The 25,744-nt window shown below is 35.0% G+C and overlaps 1 protein-coding gene across 2 annotated transcripts; it reads left to right on the top strand.

Annotated features, from left to right (window-relative positions):
* On the top strand, positions 1–25,744 carry SKIL (SKI like proto-oncogene). Of its 2 annotated transcripts, none has more exons than XM_025288316.3 (7): positions 1–135; positions 1,787–3,554; positions 14,617–14,714; positions 16,240–16,472; positions 19,938–20,179; positions 20,471–20,626; positions 21,364–25,744. In XM_025288316.3, the coding sequence occupies exons 2-7, from the start codon at positions 2,457–2,459 to the stop codon at positions 21,520–21,522; spliced, it is 1,986 nt and encodes a 661-aa protein (XP_025144101.1). In that variant the 5' UTR covers positions 1–135; positions 1,787–2,456; the 3' UTR covers positions 21,523–25,744. The 2 variants fall into 2 exon arrangements, with proteins under 2 accessions (XP_025144101.1, XP_006057529.1); XM_006057467.4 differs by having other exon boundaries at positions 20,471–20,695.

The following is a 25,744-nucleotide window of genomic DNA, read 5'->3' as shown; positions in this document are numbered from 1 at the left end:
TGGGCGGGCCGAGGGCTCGGTGACGTCAGAGGGCTGTGTGTAGCGATGTGTGTGGGGTTCGGAGCGGCGCCGGCACAGCCAAGGGGAGCGGGCGAGCGGCGGCGGCGGCGGCGGCGGCGGCGGCGGCGGGCACAGGTGCGGCCTCGGCTCGCGGGGCGGGGGGGACGCGGAGGTAGGCTAGGGGCGCGCGGCTCCCGGGGCGCCTGACGGCGGCGCCGGGCGTCAAGGGGAGTTAACAAAGCTCGTCGGGCTTCCTCGGGTGCGGAGGCCGTAGTCGGGGGTCCGGATGCTGGGTCCCGGGTGGGGTCGGGGCCACGGTGGGGCGCGGGCCGGGTGTCCTACAGCGGATCATGCCTCGCTTATCCCGAGTGATGGGCGCGGGCAGGGGCCGGGTGCTGCACTTGACTGGACCCGTCGGGACCCCGAACCCTGGACGCCCGTCACTGTCCCCTTCCGCCCCCCCCCCCCGCCGCCCGTCTGCGCTCCGCGGGGATGCCCCGGGCTCGACCCTGTAGGTCGGCGCTCAGCGACTGGGAGGTCCCGGCTCGTCGCCCCTCCCGCCCGCTGACCCCTCTCTCTGCCCTGGGCAGAAGAGGGGAGGTGCAGCCTTAGGGGTGCTCGGGTAACACCCGAGAACTTCCCGGGGAGAGGGTGCGCGGGGGATTTCCACAGTCCTGCCTGCGGCCCCCTTAGCGGGGCGGTGTTGAGAGGGCATCGGGGTGTTCCGAGACTGCGGGGGGGCGGGGTTTGGGGACTCCTTTTCCTCCACTTCCCACTACCCGCTTGCAAGCCTGAGGCGTCCCGGGTCCCTTGCCCTCCTCTCCCCGCCTCCGCCTTGGGTTTAAGGTGGGTGAGTGGCTTTGCGTGGGCCGAGGATTTCAGGGTTTGAGGGCTCCCCATTCTAAGTCATGCCTCCTGCCCTCTTCCTTGGCCTGCGTAGGCTGAGGTGTTCCTGTGGTGGGCGAAAGTCAGTACGTTGGCTAGTGGCCTTGGTACTTAACCCTTTGGGTCTGTTTTAAGGTAAATTGCTGGGAGTTTGGCTAGCAAAAATTTCTGTTTACTAGATTTTTTTTGGATTTTCTCTCAAGAAGGAAGTGGAAGAAGAATCTTTGCTTTTTCCCTCTTCCTCCATTTGCATTCTTTGTGAGGTCTGTCTGCCTTGTGCTTTTTGTCCCGGATTAGTCTTATTCAAGGATGGAGATTCCCAGGAGTGGACTCTATAGCTTTTGGCTTCCATTAAGCAAATTCGCTAACCTTTTAAAGGGAAAGCTAATTTTTGCCTATAGCTATTCCAGAAAAATAACGTACACTGACTAGATTAATTATGCACTTAAGATTGTGACTTGTGTGTAGTAGATGTGTTATAACTGGTGTTTGATTTTTAGATGAAACTGGTGGGTTTTTTGTTTGTTTTTTAATTAAGAGATGAAGTAATAGGTTATTTTAGTTAAAATAGATTATTTTAATTAAAATCGCATAATTGAGAAAAAACCTCTAGTACTGAGTTTTGGGTGAGATGATCCGTTTAAGGTTTTTCCTTTTCTGGGTTGGAGTAAACCTCTCCCTTTTGAGGGATATTATTGCTCCCCTTACTCATTTGCCAAATTGCTTTCCTATTTAAATGAAGGTACTTCTAATTAACTGGTGTTAGATTTAAAGAAATCACTCAAGTGTCACCTTTGGTAAAGTGAACTCAGTTTAAGATTAAGAAACTAGTTTCAAACTGACCTTTTGGCCTCTGGAACAAATTCAAATGTAACTCTTCCCCAACCCCCTTCTCTTCCAGATTAATTAAAAGAAGAATGAACAGTAATCCTTGAAGATAACTGGGCAGATTTTTCTTTAGGTTTCATTTTTAATACAGAAATTCAAGTGGAGTCCAAGTCTCTTGTTACTGGTGTGAGGGTTTATTCAAGCCTTCATTTTGTTCATGCAGACCAACAGATCATCATTTTTAGAGAAGATATCCACCCCTCCCCCCCTTTTTTTTGGTATCCTTGGTGCCAAATACTAAATTTGGGTGCATAATTTTGACACAAGTGATTTTTGACACAAGCATAAACTTTTTGGGTGTTGTGCCTAAAACTAAACCAAACTGTTGCGCTGAGCATGGACATCTTGAATTGAGAGAACTGGTAACTTGATTTTAGTACATATACCTGAACATTTAAAAAAACAAAAAGGTTTCCTTGGAGGTGTGCCTCTTAAAATTATTTTCTTTGTTATTAGACATAATTTTTTTTATAGCACTGGCAGTACTTACACTGAAGTATTAGCAGAACCAAACAAAGTTGCAAAATCTATTGAGTAGTGTAGGGATATCTATGGAAATTTAAATTTTCTTTGAGAATAAGTTACCATAAGTATTGGTATTCATCAATTCTCTCTCTTAAAATAAGCAACTAAATAATAATGCAAATTTCAGACATACTTGTTTAACACAATAGTTTTTAGCAATGGAAAACCTACAGACGAATTTTTCCTTGGTTCAGAGCTCAAATAAAAAATTGAATGGGATGGAAGATGATGGCAGCCCTCCAGTGAAAAAGATGATGACAGACATTCATGCAAATGGAAAAATGATGATAAACAAGTTGCCAGCAGTAAAGAAGGAACACTTGGATGATTATGAAACCCCAATGGAAACCGACGAAGAGCATGTCAAGAGGACCTGCGCCTCTGTGCCTGAACCTTTACATTTAAATCCTAGTTTGAAACATACTTTGGCACAATTCCATTTAAGTAGTCAGAGTTCTTTGGGTGGACCAGCAGCGTTTTCTGCTCGGTATTCCCAAGAAAGCATGTCACCTACGGTATTTCTGCCTCTTCCGTCTCCTCAGGTTCTTCCTGGTCCACTGCTTATCCCTTCTGATAGCTCCACAGAACTCACCCAGACTATGTTGGAAGGGGAGTCTATTTCTTGTTTTCAGGTTGGAGGAGAAAAGAGACTCTGTTTGCCCCAAGTCCTAAATTCTGTTCTCCGAGAATTTTCACTCCAACAAATAAATACAGTGTGTGATGAATTGTACATCTATTGCTCAAGATGTACATCAGACCAGCTTCATATCTTAAAGGTCCTGGGAATACTTCCATTCAATGCCCCATCCTGTGGGCTGATCACATTAACTGATGCACAAAGACTATGTAACGCTTTATTGCGGCCGCGCACCTTTCCTCAAAATGGTAGTATACTACCTGCAAAAAACTCATTGGCCCAGCTGAAGGAAACTGGCAGTGCCTTTGAAGTGGAACATGAATGCTTGGGCAAATGTCAGGGTTTATTTGCACCCCAATTTTATGTTCAGCCAGATGCTCCATGTATTCAGTGTCTGGAGTGCTGTGGAATGTTTGCACCCCAGACGTTTGTCATGCATTCTCACAGATCACCGGACAAAAGGACTTGCCACTGGGGCTTTGAATCAGCCAAATGGCATTGCTATCTTCATGTGAACCAAAAATACTTGGGGACACCTGAAGAAAAGAAACTGAAGATAATTTTAGAAGAAATGAAGGAGAAATTTAGCATGAGGAATGGGAAGAGGACTCAATCCAAGGCAAGTTTTTTTTTTTTTTTTAAGTAGCAATTCTGAACACTGGTAATGGTGTACTTTGAAATTGTATATGACTGCTCATTCAACAACAGCAAAAACTATTGATCTGTATAAGATTGTTTGTATTACATGTTTTAGGCTGTAAAGTGCTTCCTGTGTGTGTTCTCATTTGATGTTCCAACAACCTGCTGAGAGAAATGGGATTATTCCCATTTTACAGATAAAGAGAATGAGGCTCAGAGATCAAGTGACTTTCCCAATGTTATATAAGCAGGGAGTGGAGGATTTGGGGCTTTTTTCTTGAGTCTGCTTTTTTTTTTTCACACATTTTGCCTTTTGATGACTGAATCAGTTGTTTTCTTAGGACTCTTAATTTACACTTTGGTCTTATCTCCATTTGCAAATGGTGTATTGCTAGCCAAAACAATTCTGGTAATGGGCTCCAAACAGTATTTTTCAGAGGTATATGTAGGATTTCTGACATTGTTTCTGTAATTGAATATTCAGACTTCATCAATATTGGAAACAAAGGCAAAAGACAGATTGATCTGAAGACTTTGTGATTCTAGCCTCCAAGATTTTTTTAAAGAGGAATAATTTAAAAATTTATGACAGCTAGAATAAAGATTATTCTAGATTAAATAAATATGAACATAAAAACAACCAGCAAAGAGATTTTAAAGTTGTTATTTTCTCACTGCGTTATTTGATAGGCTAAATGAGTATCTTCATTCCAAGAGTTTGAATACCTGGCTAATAAGATTTAGGTTATTAAATATTCAGTGTGTGGATCTGGTTTTAAAATATTTTCCTACTTGAATAAAATCAGTATAATAGCTAACACTGTTAAAACATACCAAGCATTGTTCTTGAACAGTTTTACACACATAATTTTATTTTATTGGTACCACAAAAAAGGTGGCTGTATTTCATCGTAAAAATCTAATCTTTCCACTGTTAATTAGCTTTTTATTCCTTGAAATAGTCTATCTTTTCTCCTTCACAGAAGAAATGAATGAAGTATACTAAATGACTGAAGGTTATTTATAGCGAGACTAGAGCTTAGACAAGAACCCAAGGTTGAGTGTCCTGTGCTTCAATAGGGTGTCTTTCCCTTTTGGGAAATTTAGTTTTCCCAATAGGGAAATTTAGTTACAATGTAGTTCTAAGACAGTGATTTGTTTCTGAAGCCCAGTGAAGATACTTTCAGACTTGAATTCAGGGTAGTTTGCTCCTTGCTGAATCCAAAGCATCAGTACTTTGAAATTCCTCCCCTGTGGCTACTAGATAAGTTTATATTGTTCTGGTGCCATTATTAACTGATTTTAAAGCATAGTTAACCTCAAGCCAGTTCTCACGTTGTTGGTCTTGCTTACAACTGGCCTGGTCACAAGCTGAAGATTGTGCTTAATTGTCTATATTCTCAAAATGTGGAATGCCCCCCCTTAATATTTATGGTATTTTGCCCTAACCTAACTAGAACTCTTATATGTCCATATGTGGCCACATTATTTGCCAGATGTTCTTGGTTTGATCTTGATTGCTCTGACATAAGCATTTTGGGGATAAATTGCTTTGCCTAATGTTCCTGCTCTGTGTTTGTGAGAAAAAAATACCTGAGAACCATGATAAAGGTTAAAAAAAAAAAAAGGTGATGAATTTACTTAACTGAAACTGAATGTGCTAGGGTTTGGTTAAAATTGAAACCGTCCTTCATCTGGATGTAGTCCTTTTATTGTATCAGAATTTATTAATTTGAATTCAGTTTTTATTTGGGGAAGATGTGAGTTTTTTTGCCATCTTTTTACTGTTATTTTTTGCAGTATTTGCTACAGTGTTTTTGGCATATTTTGGTATTTTTTCTAATTTAATGTGAATTTTAAGCAATTTAAGAGAATTTAAGAACATTTTCAATAATCAAACCTTTCAGAAAGAAGTTTGGGGGGAGTTCATGTATAGTAATGTGTGTTTGCCACTTCACATTTTGGAAATACGTTCCTCAAAACATGTTAAAGTAGTTCTTTTTTGAAGTTCAGATGAGAAACCAGTCCCAGATGGGTTGCATGCTCCTGGCTGTGTAACTGATAAGACACTAGAATCAGGAATTGAATGCAGGTCTTCTGACTTGAAGTCTAGAAATTTTCACTACTTTTCCCTAAAGCACACTCCATAGTAGAAACTGAATTTTGAGAAACATTAACTTTTCTTGTCAACTTACCTTCGTATAATGGTTCTTAAGCTCTCTATTAACTTTTATATAGACTCAGACTAAGATATTTTACTGGGAAGGGAGTAAGGAGAAGGTCCTTTGACTGGGGAACATTTCATTATCTTCTATGAGTCATTGAATTGGCTGCCCAACAAACCAAATAGATCCAGAGGAAGCTCATTTTAAAAAGTCAAAATAGACTTTTTTTAAAAAAAAATTTAAAGAATAACCTACCGTATAGCTCAAGGAACTCTGCTCAATGTTAAGTAGCAGCTGGGATGGGAGGAGAGTTTGTGGGAGAAAGGATACATGTATATGTATGCCCTAGTCCCTATGCCACCAACTTGAAACTATCAAAACATTGTTAATCAGTTATGCTCCAATAGAAAACAAAAAGTTTAAAGTGCTTAAAAAATTAAAGAATATACTAAATATATTAAGTTCTTATCTAAAGGGCTTTAGGTTTAATATGAACACTGATGTAATTGGGTATGTTTAGCTAAAGAGCAGTTTTTTGCTTTTAAAAAAACCCCCTCAAACTCAGTAGGCAATTGTTTGAAATGTAGCAACTGTTAAATTATTTCTAAGGATGAAAGTTATATTAGTAATGGTTACCAAACTATTTGCATAACTATACTGACTTTGCATAGTTAGGACTTAGATGAGAGAAATAAGTGGGATATGGTCAGTGTTCTAAGTGGAGACCTGACTGTTCTTTGCAGACACCAAAGATAACAGTATTTTGAACTCTTTCTTAGGTCACCACAAGAAATAATATTTGATATTAGGTCTGCCTAGCTTGCTTTGCAAAGTGGTGTTATAAAAACTGAACTACCTCTTCATATCATTTGAGTTTTTTATGTTTTTATTATAAAAATGATTATAGTATTTTACAGTGTGTAAATATATGCAAGAATATAATTTTTCCAAGCTTGGATTCTTTTCCAGGCTTCCAGTGTTATTTGATCTAATTTTGATTTTGTTGAGTCTTATGTTTTTATCTGGAAAAAGGTTTGCCAAGCAAACTGATCATTTGTAAATAAAATTTGAAGGGAAATGTTTACTTTGGATTATTTTCAAGCACATTAGAAAAACCTATTTGTAGTCAATTGATAAGATCTTTATAGGTGATTCTTTCCTGTTACAGCATGTGGCCAACAATCTCCAGATCACTAAGTAAAGATGATTTATGCCCTTATTTTTTTTTTTAGGAGTTAAAATTTAGATTTCTAGCATTTAGATTTGACTGTAAAATAGTATAGTGTTTATTCCTACTTAGGGAAAAGGCCCTATGAATTATCTGTGATGTGAATAGATTACTTAAAGATATCAACTTAGAAGTTTTCCTCTTAAAGTCTATTCAACATTTCACCTTTTTTTAGTATTGCATTTTTCTTACAGTTCATTTCTGTAGAGGTCATTTGGAATAATAATACTACAAAAACTTTCTCCTCTCTTGTAAGCTATTTTTGAGAGTTTTGTTTAGGAAGTGTGTTTCTTAGTACAAACCTAAATGAGGGAAGGAAATACACTAGAGAGGATGGGTAACTACAAGAGTTGTGTTGGGACAAAATATGTAAAATACTAATTGTGATAGATTTGATGGTAATTTGTTACATCAGAGGCATAGTTTGCATTTTATGATTAGCATAAATTTTTATCAAGTGGTGGTAAGCTCAGAATCAAATGAAGTATTTGTGCTCATAGAAGGGACCAGTATAAATATTTTGGTCGGACTTTCTAAAATTAACAACTATCTTAATGGGTTTAGCGACTCCCGTTTTCCCAGAATTTAGTCTGGTGCTTGGCATGTCAGTTACTCAGGGAAAAGGAAACTTTTTTAAACTGAACAAATTTTTAAGAGACAACCCTGTATTTTAGAATAATTAAGATTTTTTTTTTTTTTTTGAAAAATGGTTTAACCCTTAATAAACATATAATTTGCAAATAAACTATTGAATAAGACAACTGATCAAATGAGGGAATGGATGTAAAAGTATTTTTGAAGAGTCTAGAAACATAGGATACTTCAAACTATGATTGAAATATTTACTAATATGTAATTTTGGGTTTTTCCTTTCCCCACTTTTCTTGATTTTTCTAGAATTATCCGAAGATATTTCTAAGTAAGATAACTGAGTATTGGGCTCAAATGTATCTCACATTGTTTGTACACAGTAATTATATTAGTTGGGTATTTGTTTACTTACCAAAATAAAGTTTGCAAGAAGAAAGTATAAAACAAGTTTGTTATAAAATATGTTATAGGGACATTTCAGTGGAACCATTAGAATGGCTTTGGGAATAGTGCCCCCTTATGGTTTAGAAATACAGTCTGTTCATTTTTATCATTAAAAAATGGTAGAACTTTTAAAAATGTTAACATTTTTAAAAAGGCTTCTGATAAAAAACTTTATCCATTTGGTCTGAGAAATGTTGAAAAACTTCAAGGAAATCAAGTCTCCTTAAAAACTTCGAAGAAAAGGGATAGGCCTGAATCAGTGCATAGTCAGCCAATAGTGTTCTTGTAGCTATGCATATGTTATAATTTATGCCAGTTGAGAATAAGGAGGAAAGCAAGAATTGGATAATTTTAATGCCTTTAGAATTCTGAAAGCAGAACATATGGAGCCAGGACTCAATTTGATCAAGTAAAGAGGTAAAACTAGTGTGGGAATATGTATTTTGTCCATGTGTAAAATTTTGCTCTTTTGAGGTTTTGTGTATGTTACATGTACATTAAAGTAATGTAAGGATTTTGACTACAAGAAACCTAAAGAATATATAATTAAACCTTAACCATTTTTAAGGGTGTGGTTTAGTTCCATCACTAAATACAGTATAGCCCCATGTTAGGCAGAAAGAGTAATGATTAGGACAGATATAAGTTAGTTTCCCTGGAGGGGGCCATGATGGCCCATTCCAGTATTCTTGCTTGGAGAATCCTGTGAATGCAGGAGCCTGGTGCACTATACTCCATGGGGTTGCGAAGAGTCGGCCATGACTGACGTGAATGAGCACACACACACACAGTTAGTTTAAAACTCATTTTGATTCCGAAACTTAGAAATGGGTCACAGAAGTGTGTGTGTAAAGACTAGCTGGAGGCTCCCTGGGGCAGGAATGCATCCTGTAGTTCCTAAATGTAGAAGGTGGTAGATGCTTAACAAAGGTTTGGATACAACTGAATGAAAAGTCTTACTAGCCGTAGAAAGCTACCAGTGATTTTCAAGGAGGAAAACAGTTTAGTTTTAAAGCAATACAGCATTTTGTTTTTATTTGTGGTATTGAATTTATTTTATGATTTCAAATAACCTTAAAAGTGTGTATTTTGAGTATCTTATGGGGACAAAGAATACAAAAATTAAACTTAACTAAAAATCACTTTGGTACATAAAAATAAGGCTTTTACTCCTTTTTGAAAAGGTTTTTTGGTGTGATTATGGAAGCACTATAGGCCCTAATTATAGTACATCCTAAAAAAAGTGCAAAGAAGAAAACAGAATTTTCTCATCATTTTACCATGGAGTGATAACCACCATGGGAATTTATTCCTTTATATCTGTAATACTTTGTATTACAGATCTGTGCAAAATTATCTGTAGAGTACACTTGTTAATTTAGGACTAATTGTTGAAATAATACATTTGGACAAACTGTAGAACTTGCACTTAGAGCAGCAGTCATCAAATTGCAGTTTTTCATCTATATACCCTTTCCCATCTGGGATTCTCTGAGGAGAATTAAGCCCTTTAGAAAGATTGTATATAGTACTGTTCTAAGTACTTTGGAGAGAAGTTAATTTAATGCATACAATGGGAACTTTGCAGAATTTAGGCTTAAGTCTCTTGAGAACCTCAGTTGAGAAGGATGGGGGGATGTAAAGGAAGTCAATTTAGTGGGTCATCAGCACTTTAAAAATACATGATATAGTGTAAAATTTTAAAAGTGCATTCTATTGCACATAGTAAAATAATTTACATGTTGATGTTAATTTACATTATATGAAGGTCAAAATAATCTCAGTTTTTTAAAAGCGTATATCCTGAAATGGGATAGAAAAGCAAAGCCTTACATTTACATAGATTAACTTTTGACAGATAGTTTAGTGAAAGGATGTATGTGACACGTAAATTTTCAAATAATTGCAATATTAAGTGAACTAGACACCATAGAATGCCACTGTAAAGAAGTTAATTTTTTTAAGTCCCAGAAATTAACACAATTTTTATCAGTTTGTTCAGATAGAAAAGGAAGTGATGTTATACTACTGATTTTTACATGTCTTTGTTTCCATGAAGGATTTAAATGATAATTGCACATAAGAATGTGAGCCTTTGCTTTTCCTGTGAGAGTTTTTAAGCACTTTAAACCTAAAATTGGCTTTATGAGGTAGATAATACAATTTTGTAGTGTTAAGTAGCAGGAGACATGGCTGATTGCTGCTTGTTGTGGTTGTTGCTTAGTTGCTAACTTGTGTCTGATTCTTTGGGATTCTGTGGACTGGCCAGGCTCCTCTGTTCATGGGATTTCCCAGGTGTGGGTTGCAATTTCCTTCTGGGGATCTTCCCCTTCCAGGGATCAAACCCACGTCTCCTGCATTGGCAGGCGAATTCTTTACCACTGAGCCACTGGGGAAGCCCATGATTTCCTGCAGATCATCTTTGATAAGTTAGTGGAAGTTCTTAGATCATATTGTTACAGGTTTGTATCAGGTTGATTAATAATTATAATTAATCATTAGAGTGATTACTTTTACAGTGAAATGAGGCACGAAACTAAGCCTTAAAATCTAAGTACCTATTGCTACCTTGTAACACTATTTCTATTTCAGTTGTTGAAACACTCATTCACAACATGTTGCAAGTATTGAGGAAACCTGATCCTATTCTGAGAGATTCAGTTTCTTTCAGTAAGAGTATGTTGGCAGCTGTCTGATAGGGTGGTAGGGTGTCTAGTGTCCTGAAATCATTTATGGACCACTTGAATGTCTTAGTATTATACATAATGAACTTGGTAGGGATATTTGCTTTATACCTAAGGAGTTATTGCTTAACAGTGTGTTCAGTCATGTATTTACTAAGGTTGCTAACAATTTATGTTTGGCTGTAAAAAATAATGTGTATTTAATATGCATTATATTTTATTTAATGTAAGCACACCATTATAGGTGTGAAATGTGGGTATAGGCTATGAAATAGGTATAGGTATAGACTATGAAATTTACCAATCTACCAGTCCTTCATTCAAATACTGGCTTATAAATACCAAAATGTAAAAATTAATTTTTGTCTTCCTAAATTCTATTTTAAAAAATTATTTTCCCATATATTAAAAAAATTTAATCCAGATTTTTTGAGGGGAACTTTTAAAATCCCATCAATACTTTGAGATATTGTCTTGATTACTTCAGTTCATCAATGTTTGTCATTAGGATTTAATTAAAGATCACAATATTAATCTGCCACTATAATTAGAAACTAAGAGTGCCACCTAAAATCAGAGTTCACTATTGAAGATAAGTCTGGGAGTTTTAAAGGGTTTTTGTCTTATTTGTCTATTTTTTTTTTTAGTGCAAATTGGAATGTATATGTACTAACGGTGCTGAGTGGATGAAATTGCTTTTGTTACTACAAAGTGATGACAGAATACTTATTGGTCTTTTTGTAAATGAAACCAGGTTCTCTATATTATTTGTCATTGTGAGACTAATAAGCATTGTACCGAAATACAGTAGTTCTTTATCAGGAAACCTGATTATTAAAAGGTCATGTATACATAACACAGTAAGTTGAAATTTAGAGAAACTTTGTGTAAAACCTTTTCTAATATTTACTTATTTAAAATTAATTCTTCTGCTATACATTTTGGACTTGTTTAAATTTTGCTTTCTTAGACATATTTGTTGTTTTATGACTTAGAGAAAGAACTTTAGGAATGAAATCATGCCTGAAATTTTTCTTATGTGTTTCAGATGAGGATGCCATCTGTTCATTTTGTGGTAGATAATGATGGGGAAGTTGAATGATAAAAGTATTTTAAAATGTTAAGGCTCTAACTTGAGCTACTAAGTGATCTATTTCTTTTCTTTGCCAAATAATGTAATGTAGTCTGTTTTAGTGTTTAATTACTTGAAGGGAATAAATTACCCTCATATTGAAAGGTAAAAGAAAAGGCAATAGCTGTATCTTGGTGTCTCATTTTTATTCCTGATCAGTAGTAGCATTACTGCTGTGCCATTTAATTATACTGTTATTTTTTTGACGACCTAATTTGTATGTTGCCACAAATGCAGAATAGATGAGAAAATCTGGCATGACTGTGAATGTTCTGTTGTGTTCTTTTCTTAATTGTTTTTAACATGCAGTTAGGATAATTTGTTGTAAATGTGTTTATGGCTTACCACAGAATATTAGGTAAAATTAACTCCCAACATTTTATCATGGTTAGTGTTGTGCATTTCCCCATCATTTATATTATTTAATTTGTAAATCGGATCTCTAAAAATGCACCCAGAGACAGTTGAGATTCTTCAACACTTCATGGAATAAAGGAGTATTAGTAAATGTGAAAGAGACTAGTAACAGAGTAACCTTAAAAGGGGCCACCCTGGGAATTTAATGAGCTACAATGTCATTCAGAATTCATTCAACGAATATTTATTGAGTCTCTACTGCATTGCCAGGCGTGGTGGTGCCAGGTACTGAAAATACGAAAGTAATTAAGACAGTCCTTGACCTCAAGCTGCTACTTAAGCAGAGGCCAGATAACCACTCATCAGGAGTCTTGTATAGGAAATTCAGACATTTGCTAGAGGACTGCACTAGATGATCTTTAAGGTAGGTTTTGTTAAGAACCCCCTCCTCTGGGTCTCTCTTCGTGGGTAGGTACAAGAATAGGAAACAAAGGTCAGAAACAAGAGAGGGATGGGTGTTTAAATAGAAACGAATGTGCTAACAGTTATTTAAGGTGGCATTTGAAGTTTAGAGATATCATAAAAGCAAAACTATACTGAGTTTGGATTATGAATAAAAAAGTAAAACTTATACAAACTTATCAAGCTATAGAATTTTGAAATGAACATGATCAAAATTGAGTCAGATTTGAAGTCAAGATCTTTGGCTGAAGAAGTTTAGAATTTGTTATTCTGAAAATTTAAATCCCAGCTATCCATAATAGTAAAAACTTTTAAATATAAATATCAATTTTAATAGTTTTAATTAAAAAAATCTGGAAACAGTTGATTTCTTGGGCAGTAGTACATCCAGGATGTCTCAGATATAAAACTGATGTAAAGTGGAGCTTTCTGTATTTTCTAAATAATGAATTTAACAAATGACCTCTAAAAAGGAATTTCTCATTTAATTTGAGCTGATCTTATATTTCACTGATTTGTTAGAATGAGCTTTTTGTTCATTAACACCTCTTCTAGTACAGTGTTGGGGTGAAAAATGTTCTGCCTAAATGAATTTTCTAGATAATGAAACTACTCTTCTTAGCACTGTGTCTTTTTTAAAAACTTTAACCTTTTTTAAAATCTGAAATGTCAAATACTTTTCAGTCTTTCTAAGTGTATGTATGAATATGTATATATATGGTATACTACTTATGAGTATAAATATTGACTATAACTATGTCATATTGACTCAAGAGTTCTTAAACATTAAACACTCTGTTGGAATAAGGATAGGGAACAGTTGAGATATATTATTTTTCCTAGCCTATGTATGAGAAAGCCCTCAGATTGTCTTGCTTTTTGAATCAGTTTTTGTGTTTGTGTCTTGTAATTCTTCTCTCTCTTTAGGCTGTCAGCTGGCACCTGGCATCTATCATTTAGTATTTCTGTTGCCATTAGTCAGTTCCCCTTCTAATTTATGGTAGAACTAAGCTATAGGCTGAGAAACTATGTAAACAAATGATTGTTGTATTTTATAAACAAGCAGTTGATTTTTCCCCAGATCCTGAACTTCTTTAGAACACTTGACCAGGATTGTGAAGTTTTAAAACAAATTCTACTCTGTATATAGAGTCTAGAGGCCGTCACTGAATACTCATCTCTTAAATCCTTTCAAAATATTATTCTTTTCCCTGTAATCTTATGGCCTTGTTAGTCTTTTAAATTCTTTGCCCAATAATTCTGAACAAAATGTTGATCTCCCAATATGTGTATGTAGGGGGAGGGGAGACATGTAAAACAAACCAAATGAGGAAGTTAGTAACCACAGGTTATTTATTCTTTCTCAGTTTCTGAGCCTCAGTTTTCTGATCTGTAAAGTGGAGATAATTGTACCTAACTTAATAAGCTATTTGTTAGAATTAAGCAGGATATAAAATTCTTATCATGAACTTTGAGGTAGCCAGTTACCCTCTCCTTTTCCTTTATTTACAAGTACAAGGCTAAAAAGAGCTTTTCCTATTTATGATAAAATGTGGTTTACTGATAAGTGTTAGCAGACAAAGTGGTTTCGAAATTTGGCAAAGTATTGCTGTAGGATGTTTATCTAATGTAGTATGCTAAGAAATACTGTACATTTGCAGAGTACTGTTATTTAAAATGGATTTTTAACACAGATTCCATAAGTATGATATTTGATGAAATCATTTCTGGTAGTCCATGTTAATATACATGCTGAAGCTGTTCTTGTGATGAGGTAGTTAATGTCTCTCAGAGTTTTAAGTGACTAGACCTGGTATTTTAAAGAAAGACTGCCCTATTCGAAGATGATTCTTGAATTACATAATTCTTTACTAGTCAGTGTTCTCCAGAGGCAGCCTACGGCTCTGTCGAATACACATCTAAGATTAACCATCATATCTTCCTTCAATAAACTTTTCCACTTCTACATTTTTCTACAGATAGATACACTGCCAGGAATGGAATTGCAGTCATGGTATCCAGTTATAAAACAGGAAGGTGATCATGTCTCTCAGACACATTCATTTTTACATCCCAGGTGAGTGGGTATTAGCTTGTTTGTTCCTTCATTCAACATCTATATAGCAGGTGCTTTTCTAGGCTCTGGGAATTCATTATATCATTTTAGGGTGGTGGTTGTTTGTTTTTGTTTTTTTCTGCTAATCCAGGGAATGAATTCAAATAGGTTGAATATTTGAATTAACTATTTTTGTATGTTTCCATGTTTTTTCCTGGAAATATGTTATTTCCTTTATGCCCTAAAGTGGAAAAAATGAAAGTTTAAAAATTTTCCTTACTTCCCTTCAAGAGGTAAACCAACTCTCCAAGAGTGTGGTGTACAACTTTGATTTTTTAAAATGAACCTTTTTTGGAACTTAGAGGTTTTCATAGTAGCTGCACCCCTCAAAATCAATGTTCATATTCTCAATAAATATACACCTTAGATTATAAACTTTTTATTTAAAAAACCTAGACTTTTATCTGCTGCTGTACACATTTATCTCCTCAAGCACAGTGATGGAGAATCTCAATCTTACATTTATATAGTTCGTTCTATTCCTTTTACATTTGAAATAAGCTTTGGAGCAGTATTAAACCTGTCAGTTTTCTTTGCAGGATACTGAGTTTTCACCCTCAGAATTCATGTAATTGGTCAAGAGGGACAATATAGATGTCCTGTACAAAGAAAATGTAATATAAGAGGATATTATTTAGAACTTAGAGGATGAAGTGTTAGGTCACTTAAATGGTTGCATCTTTTGGTTAAAGGTTAAGCAGATTATAGTTAATCATATGGTACTTAAATATCTAGCTCAAATTTGTTCCATAAGTCTCTCAGATAATCTCTTGCACAATTTTATGTGAGCTTTGAGCAAAATTGGTATTGGTGGTTATCCCTTTGATCTTAGTTTTGCTTGATTTTATTATTGCTGTTTTATCAAATTAAGTAGGAAATATCAAACTATTTTCAGAAGATTGCGTGGTGGAGTCTGATCCAAGGAGGATAGCCCAGTAGCTGGGCATTGTTCAGAACGCTGATTGTTTTCTTGAAAAGAGAGAAGGGCCCTGGGAGCTTTGGGGCTGCAGTGAATCAGGCCATAGCCGTGCAGTGTGGCCTGAATCAGCCTCACTATAGCAGAGCAAGGGCTCCTTGCTTTGGAGGGGTGGCACACAGGGAAATGGTCCTCCGAAGTACCACGTAGTTTGTTTTCTTTGGGCATAAACATTACTTACTCAGGGTTGTTGAACTGCTGTGTAAAGTACTTCATGGTTTTAGTTCTCATGAGGTTTTGAGGGAAGGAAAACTGATTTTCTTTTAAGTGAGTATCTTTTTACTGTTTAGGAACTGCTTTTTGCAAAATAACAAAAATATCCTCGTAATTTTGCTCTTTGTGCCTCAACTACTTACTGACATTTTCAAGAATTCTTTTCTAAGACCCTTATTTTCTAAATTGTTGCATTATCTGTTTTGGTTAAAAAAATTGTTTAACTATAGAAATTGATGTTAATATATTTTTACCTAAATGTAATATGTATCTTATTTTGCCATTCTTTGTTTTCAGCTACTACTTATACATGTGTGATAAAGTGGTTGCACCAAACGTATCACTTACGTCAGCTGTACCCCAGCCTAAAGAGGTCACAAAGACAGAGGCAAGCAAATCTATACCAAGACAGTCAGAGAAGCCTCACAGTAGTGGGAAACATCAAAAAATAGTGTCTTATCCAGATGTCTCACTGGAGGAACAGGAGAAAATGGATCTAAAAGCAAGTAAAGAATTATATAGCCACTTAGGTAAGGATTCAGAAATTACCTTTTTAAAATCATGTCCCTAATCAGCATATTTATTCAGCATTTTCAAAAAGAGGGTTTCTTTTAATAAGAGAATTTTCCGAATAATTGAAGCTTATATCTTAAAAAAAAAACAAAACACCTTTCAAAACTCTGAAGTCTGGGAAGATCCCAGGTGCCGGGGAATAGCTAAGCCCATGCGCCGCAGCTGTTGAGCGTGTGCTCTAGATCCCAGGAACTGCAGCTGCTGAAGCCCGCCTGCCCTATAGCCTGTGCTCTGCAAGAAGGGAAACTACAGCAATGAGAAGCCTGCACACTGCAATGAAGAGTAGCCCCCACTTGCTTCAACTAGAGAAAAGCCCATCTAGCAATGAAGAGCCAGCACAATAGGTAGCCAAAAATAGATTAATAAAATTATCTTAAAAAATATATGATAATCTGTAAAAATATTGAATCAATTATGTTGTACACCTGGAACTAACATCATACTGTTAATCAACTATGCTTCAATTAAAAAGAGAAAGAAGTGTACTAAGTGTAGTTAGGTATAGGACTCAGAGACATTAAGTTGTGGAATAAGTAAGGATTGAAAATGAATAGCTGTGGGAGCCAGGCAGATGGCATAAATGCAGAATGCTGGCTGGACATTTAAAAAAAAGCTGCATAGTTACAGTGCCTTTTAAAATATGGTGGACCAAACAAGATGTCTGCTCACATGCTGCCTGTGTTACCCTCTCTGTAGCTACAGAGTTTTGGCTACAGCTTAGGCAAATGTAACAATTCTTTCAGCTTTCTCAGAGCAATGGAAGAATCCTTTGGTTATGTAATTGTTTTCATAGATAGTTGCAATTCTTTGGGGGGAGTTTGTACTTTAATTTTGAGATTTTCCTTGGATTTAACTACGGCAAAGAATAATCAGTAACATACCTTAATAGCATGTTTATATTATATTTCCTAAAGTATTCTAGAGGCTTTAAAAAAATTGTTGAGGTGTAATTCATATACCATAAAATTTATCCTTTTAGATTGTACAATTGAGTGGTTTTTAGTAAATTCACAAAGTTGTGTAATGATCACAATTAATTTCAGAACATTTCATCAACCTTAAAAGAAATCCTGTAATCCAGAAGTTAGTCTTCACTCTCCCCTTTTACCAGCCTCTAATCTGTTTTCTGTTTTTATGGATTTGCCTGTTCTGGACATTTCATATAAAATGATTGTACAGCATGTGGCCTTCTGTTGCCTGGCTTCTTCCACTAAGGATGTTTTCTTAGTAGATGTTATAGCATGTATTAGCACTTCTTCCCTGTTTATGGCTTAGTAACTTTCTGTTGTGTGGATGGATAAGACCCTGTTTTGTTTATCCATTCATCAGCTGATGGACATTTGGATGTGTCCACATTTGGCTGTTACGACTAATGCTACTATGAACACTTAGGCACAAGTTTTAATGTGAACATATGTTTTTATTTCTCTTGGCTATATATTTAGGAGTGGAATTGCTGGGTCATATGGTAACTCTATGTTTAGTATCTTGAGGGACTGCCAAACTGTTTTTCAAAGCAACCATACCATTTTCCGGAGAAGGCAATGGCACCCCACTCCAGTACTCTTGCCTGGCAAATCCCATGGGCGGAGGAGCCTGGTAGGCTACAGTCCATGGGGTCACGAAGAGTCGGACATGACTGAGCGACTTCACTTTCACTTTTCACTTTCATGCATTGGAGAAGGAAATGGCAACCCATTCCAGTGTTCTTGCCTGGAGAATCCCAGGGACGGGGGAGCCTGGTGGGCTGCCGTCTATGGGGTCGCACAGAGTCGGACACAACTGAAGTGACTTAGCAGTATACCATTTTCATTTCTAGCAGCGGTCTCTGAGGTTTCCAGTTTCTGCACACCTTTGCCAACAGTTGTCATTGTTTGTCTTTTGATGAGAGCCATCCTCGTTGTTGTGAAGTGGTATCTCATAGTTTTCATTTGCAATTCTCCAAGTTGACTGATGGTACTGAATATCTTTCATGTTTTTATTGGACACTGCAAATCTCTCTCTCTCTTATTTTAATATTTTACTTATTTGGCTGTGCCAGGTCTTAGCCGCGGCACATAGGTAGGGTCTTTAGTTGCGTGTGCACTCTCAGTTGCAGCGTGTGGACTCTAGTCCTCTGACCAGCAATGGAATCCAGGTCCCCTGCATTAGGAATGCAGAGTCTTAGCCACTGGGCCACCAGGAAGTCCAAAGATTGCAAAACTTTGGAGAAGAACTGTTGAGATCCTTTGCTATTTTTAAGTTGGGTTGTCTCTTTATTGTTGTAAGAGTTACGCGTACATTCTGGGTACTAGAGCCTTACCAGATAGAGGATTTGCCATTGTGTCAGTTGTCTTTTCACTTTCTTGGTAGTGTCCTTTGAAACACAGAAGTTTTAAATTCAGATGAAGTCCAGTTTGTTCCTTCTTTGGTTGCTTACTTTGGTCATCCACTTTTAATTAATTTTTATATAAAATGTGAAGTTCAACCTCAATTGTATATAGATACAGTTGTCCCAACACAGTTGAAAAAGCTACTATTACTCATTGAATTGTTTTGGCACCTTTGTTAAAAACCAGTTGCCTGTAAAAGTATACGTTTATTTCTGGACCCAGTCTATGTCCGTACTACACACGGTTTTGATTTCTGTAGCTTCATAACAAGCTTTGCAATTGGAGATTGTGAGTCTTCCAACTTTGTTTTTCTTTTTCAAGATTACTTTGGCTATTTTGGTTTCCTTTTATTTCCATATGAGTTTTAGAATCAGTTTGCCAAATTCTGCCACACAGCCAGGTGAGATTTTGATAGGGTCTGCATTGAAAAAGTAGATCAGTTTGAGACTACCATTTATTGTAGTCTATTTGGGTTGCTATAACAAAAATAACATGACTGGGTAGCTTATACCATAGACACTTAACCTTTCACTGTTCTAGAGGCTGGGGAGTCTTAAGATCAAGGCACTAGGGGATTTGGTCTGGCAGGGGTTTGCCTCCTGGTCTTCTCATTATGTACCCAAATTGTGGGAGAGCGCTCTGGAGTCTCTTTTATAAGGGCATAAATCCATGGGGTCTCTACCCTTATGAGCTAATTATCTCTGAAAGGTTTCATTTCCTAATACCATCACATTGGGGGTTAGGATTTCAGCATAGGAATTTTGGAGATCACTGACTTCCAGATCATGATATCATCTTAATATTAAGTCTTCCAATCCATGAACATAGGATTCCTTTCCATTTATTTAGGTCTTTTATTTCTTTCAATAATATTTTATAGTTTCTGTTGTATAAGTTTTACACTACTTTTGTTAAGTTTATTCCTAAGTATCTTTATTTTTTTATTTTGTTTATAAATGAAATTGTTTTCTTAATTTCATTTATGGATCATTCTAGTGACTTTTGACAGAGTGGTGTTTATACTTTGTTACTTCTTTTTTACCTTGGAAGATCCATCAGTCTCGAATAATTCTACCAGCACAAAGAAACCTGAGTCTACCACTTGCAGCTTAACCAGAGACACAAGCAAGTCAGGAACTGACTGTGATGTTGCAGCTTCATCTCCACTTCTTGTCAAAGATGTCACTTGTGAGGACGATAAGGGAAAAATCATGGAAGAAGTAGTGAGAACGTATGTAAAACAGCAGGAAAAACTGAACTCAATTTTACAGAAGAAGCAACAACTTCAGATGGTAAAATTGTTATTTAAATGATAGTCCATTGTGAAAAAATACTTTTGCATATTCTTCAAGATGAGATGCTGTAAATGTATTTAACATTGTTCAGTTTTATACTTATAAGAAATATTAATATACTTTTAAATTTTTAGAGAAAATAGTTTTCAAGATAACTACTTATGTATAGAATTAATATGACACCTCAATTTTGTAATAGATACTTTCTGTCCTGTTTTTTTTCTGAATTGAAAGGTTTAATGTGATAGAAATAAAGTAAAAATTACATTGTGACTCTTTAAATTACAGGAAGTTGAAATGTTGAGTAGTTCAAAAGCTATGAAGGAACTTACTGAAGAACAGCAGAATTTACAGAAAGAGCTTGAATCTTTGCAGAATGAACATGCTCAAAGAATGGAAGAATTTTATGTTGAACAGAAAGACTTAGAGAAAAAACTAGAGCAGGTAATGAAGCAAAAATGTACCTGTGACTCAAATTTAGAAAAAGATAAAGAGGCTGAATATGCAGCACAGGTAAGAATTACACAGTTTGTATAGTGTTGCCTTTTCAATGTGGAAATTGAAGCTGTTACTTTAATTTTATTAAAGAAATTACTTTTTGTTAAACTCGTTTCATTTAGGCTAGACTTTGAAATAGATAATTCTGTTAAACACAATTTTATGCTGTATCATTCAAGATGATTGTTTTGATCTTGGTTGTTGCATTACTTTAAATTTTTATTGGACTTCTGTAGTTTAGTTGTCCTAATTGCTAATCTCTAGCTATCTGAGTATCAGTGTTATTTTAATGTAATACATGGGCTTTCAAATCAATGGCTTAGCAAACGTAAAGTGTTGCCTACTATGTTCACAAGCCCTGGGGCAAAAGTGCACAGTAGCTCACAACTTGGGAAAGATGAACAAGTGACTCCTAATCTGAGCATGCTGTGGTAAAAGGTATACTGAGGTGTAAGGCATAATGAAAGTGTTCTGAGTGTTCAGTTCCCTTGACCTTTGTTTTGCCCTCATTTTAAGGTCATTTCAAAGTCAGATTAATAGTATTGGATATTCAAGAGATTATAATATGCATGAAATAGTTCATTTTTGCAAAAAGTGATTTGAAAGTAGGTCTTTGCCATGATGTGAGAAATAAAGAAAAACTAAAACTGAATGAAAAACTGACACAGTCTTCTGAATCACAGCTGGCAGAACTGAGACAGAGACTGGACCATGCTGAGGCTGATAGGCAAGAGCTCCAAGACGAACTCAGACAGGAACGGGAGGCAAGACAGAAGTTAGAGATGATGATAAAAGAGCTAAAGCTGCAAATTTTGAAATCATCAAAGACTGCTAAAGAATAGAAACCTTCAAAGAAATCCATCTGTGTGTTCCCAACAGGGTTTATTTTTATTTGTTTACTTTGGTAAATGAATTCTGAACAATTTATCTGCATGAAATAACTAGGCATTCTATCCATTTGTAGATCAGAGAAAGTGAAGAGATTATATATTGGTATATAAATTTTTACATTTTCCAAATGAATGAAAATGTATGTTTCTTTGTACTTTTCTTTTCAACCAGCTTCAAACCAATACTTTGCAATTTCAACTATTAGATATGATGCCTATATTTCTAATGCAGTTTAACAATTGCATACTTTTTAAAAGCTGCATTGTGTGATGGAAAATAGTTTTGATCAATTTTGTTATCCATATTTTAGACTCAATTTTAGATACAATGGTGGCTTCATATTTCATATATAGAGCTACTCAAGGAGTTGTCCATTTTTTTCATTAACACAATCTCCTTTCTAAGTTGAAAGTATACTCATTATTATAATCAAAATTTTTTTGTTTCGTCTTGTGGCATGAATTTCCATCAGTTCCTTTCTATTTAATGTCTCCTAAGAGACATTTTGTCAGTAGAGGAATTTCATTGATGAGGTTATAGCACACCCCAAGGGAAAAGATAACATGCTTTCTTATATACTGCTGCTAAACTCAAGAAGCAGTTATAATTAGATTTTCTGTTTAAATGTGGTTATATTTAGAGAAAATTTTTTATGCAGCAACTTTAGAAGAGGGAATAAAATGTCGTAATTTTTGAACTTTTGTTTATGTTGTTAATAGTGTTGTGAAAATATTAATGTACTTGAGAAAAACTGATACCATTGATGTACATCGGTTTCTATACAATCCATAATCCTCCTGTACAGTTTTTATATGTAGTTGTGGGTCTTACTGAAATTTATATAATGGATTTGTTTTCCTTTAAATTGTAAGATATTAAACACTTTGAAGGTTATTTTGGACTTTTGTATGTTTAAATGTTAAGTCTTACCAAATGTGCATGAATGGACCATTTTCAATTATTATTTAACAAAAATCAGGAATTTACAGTCAACTAGTAGTGTATGATAGTTTAATATAGGGAAGTTTACTTATCTGCTACTAAGAGATTTTTAGATAGTTTTTAGAAGACAGAAATTCCATAGTTTGGGGAGGGACAACTTCTTTCTGCACTTTTTTTTTTTTTTTTTTTGCACAGAAAAGTCTATCATTAATGGCAAATTTCATGTTAGTTAATTCTTGGCTTAAAAGATACTAGGTAAAATTCTTAGTATGCATTTTTTAAAAGAAAGTTTCCTGAAGCTACCATTAATTGACATTGTTATCTCATGAATTTAATTTTTATATTCTTGTGTATGGTACTATATGAAATTACTTGAGAGCTAAATTTATTTTATAAATAAATCAGCTAAAGTTGAGGTTATTTACTCTTCCCATAATAGACAATAGATGCTTGGTATAGAACTTCAAAAGTAAGTAGGTTATCATTTAACCAGTTATTTTCATATTTTGCTTAATGGTACTTATATAGCCTAAAAGAATTTTTGTACTTCCCAAAGTATAGTTTCTTTACTAGAGTATCATCTAAATGTGTATTTTCTATTTTCCATTTAAGTTTTACTGTGTTAACCCTGCAATTTAATTGGTTGATCCTTGGAATCTCCTTAAGGAAGAACACATGTTAAAATGACATACAGGAATAAATATTAAAAATGACATATGCTTCTAATACTTTTTATTTGCCTTTATCTGGAGAAAGAAAAACACAAAGATATTTTATGACACAGTTTCGTTTTAGTTGTAGATTAGTTGCATCACAGCTAAGGTTTTTGGGAGGTAAAACTCAAGCCTGTATAATTTATTTTTCTATTTCACTCAAAATCTACTTATGTTACTTAGTTAAAATGATAAGCTATTGAAGTTTCAAGTCAAAACATCTAAAATAATTTGTTTAATCATTAAAATATGTTTTTAAAAATTCTAAGCAATGCTTAATCACCTTTAAATTATCATAAGCTCTTAATTTATTAGCTTTGAATAAAGAACTATTTTTTCTAGTCCTTCACATAAGGGAAACTTGCCACATGAAATTGTATAGTCTTCATTTTTCAGAAGATACATTGATGTGCCATCAGTTTCTAACTTCTTTGAAAATAGTGTTTTTTTTTAAGCCAATTGTAAATAGTATGCCTATTCTAGATAAAAGTAATTTTAAGTTAAACTGTACAACATAGCTTGAAAGTATAGAGACTTTGTAATACTTTACAAGTGGCCTCTGCTAAAAATATCTTATCCATATAATTCTTCTTCTATTCTTTGCATGCTCATTTTGTGTGTTGGTTGTTAGCTTAAAGTTTGTTTTAATGTTAACTTTTGGGTGCCAACTCATCAGGCAAGAATATTTTCCCTCAGACTTCATAATATTTTTCTTTTTAGGAAAAATATAAAAATACTTTCAAAAGCTGTGTTAAAGGAATGACATATCACAAGTGCTAGAGCATCTTTAAAAGGAAGAAAAGATAGAATATTAGTTGACTGGGTGATGAATGATGTTAAATTTGAATAATGATAGTTTCTGTATTCTAAACTTGATGAGAAAAAGGTACCAAATCTATTGTAAAACCTGCTGTCATTGAGGAAGCTCTGAACAACCCTGGTTTCACAAATAACACTTTGAAAGAATTTGACCAATAATGTAAGTTTGGCTTGTGCTTTAGTTTTGTAAGGCATACTTTTTTGCTTGAATTTCTGTGTCCAGGAGAGTTTGGATGTTTAATGGTTCTTGAGCTAATTTTATAATATATTTAATATATTACCAGTTGAGATATATAAAATTTGTACATATTGAATTAAAAACCAGTTGCTAAAGTAGGTGTAATAGACTGAGTACAATGATACCTGCAGGTTGGTTACCCATATGTTCTAGAAGTCATGACAGAACAACCAATTCATTTACACATCTTTGGTTTCTGTTTGAAGGAAAGTAAAATGATAAAGAAACTTGAGCAATATAATACATGCTCAAAGTTATTTCCCTATATGAGTAGTAAAGCTGGTGCTGAAGAGTTTTGATCAGTTTCTAAAATTTTCTTCTCAATGACTTATGTTTTGATTGCTTAGGAAAGAATCCTTACTTTTATTTGCTCTTATGCATTTAATCCACACGACAGCATATTACAGATTAATAGAATGAAAAGTTGTGCTCATACTGTACATTTATTTCTGTGCTTAAAACTACTTGTTAGTTTTTATTGAAGCTGCCAGCAATAAGGGACACATTACTGCTGTATTATACATTGTGAGATTGAATAAACAGCTTAAATTTTTTTCCTGGCGTAAGACACTTAAGCATTTCCATTATTGGAAGGAATTTGTATGGGTATTCTATATTTCATCTTCTTTAAAAGGACAGTCTTTTTTTTTTGTAAAATCCATTTTAAACTACATAATGCAATTTGGAGCCTGTTTTTTTTTAGTGATAGTAGTAAATGTTTATATAGTGCTACTGTGTTTGAATTAAAGACAACAAATGTAAAAACTGAAATTAAAGAATTAGGCCTAGAAAACAAAATAGTGTATTAAGTTAGTTGAATGTAAAAGAAATTTATAAGATTTTTTTCCTATAGATACCTCACTTGAAAATAAAGCACAGCATACTTAAAGTAGTTATAGTTTAAAAAAAAATCCTACTAAAAGAATTACTAAATCTTGAACAACTCTTGGGGAGAATTGTAGTTTGGGAGAAATAAAATATACTTACTTTTAACCATCCTGTTAGAAGTATTTATTTATCCTGATAATTTTAAGCCAACACAGTAGTCTTAAATTATTTCTGAATTTCTAATCTGTGAAAGCAGTAAATGAAAGATCTGTTGTGCAACTGTTGAAACAAATTGTTGACTACATTGACCATAATTCAATTTAAAATCTTGCCAATGATGTACAGTTTTATGGGTAAAATTGCTGTGGTTGGTTGCATTACATGACACACAAAACTGTCCTCTACCTCACGTGAAATAAGTATTTTATATGGTTTTACTATAAAACAAGACTCATCTATCTGGTCACTTAGTTTACAAATTTTGAATTATATTTATTGAAACATGACATACTGTGCTCTTAGCTTATACCTCAATTGTATTTTGTGCTGTTTTCCATTTTCATGCCTTGTAAATAACTTGTATAGATTGTGGATCAAATTCCAAATAAAAACTTTTAATGCCAGTGAAATTGA

This window comes from Bubalus bubalis, chromosome 1, assembly GCF_019923935.1.
Source record: "Bubalus bubalis isolate 160015118507 breed Murrah chromosome 1, NDDB_SH_1, whole genome shotgun sequence".
NCBI classification, from domain to species: domain Eukaryota; kingdom Metazoa; phylum Chordata; class Mammalia; order Artiodactyla; family Bovidae; genus Bubalus; species Bubalus bubalis.
This window is presented reverse-complemented; position numbering and strand designations above follow the sequence as displayed.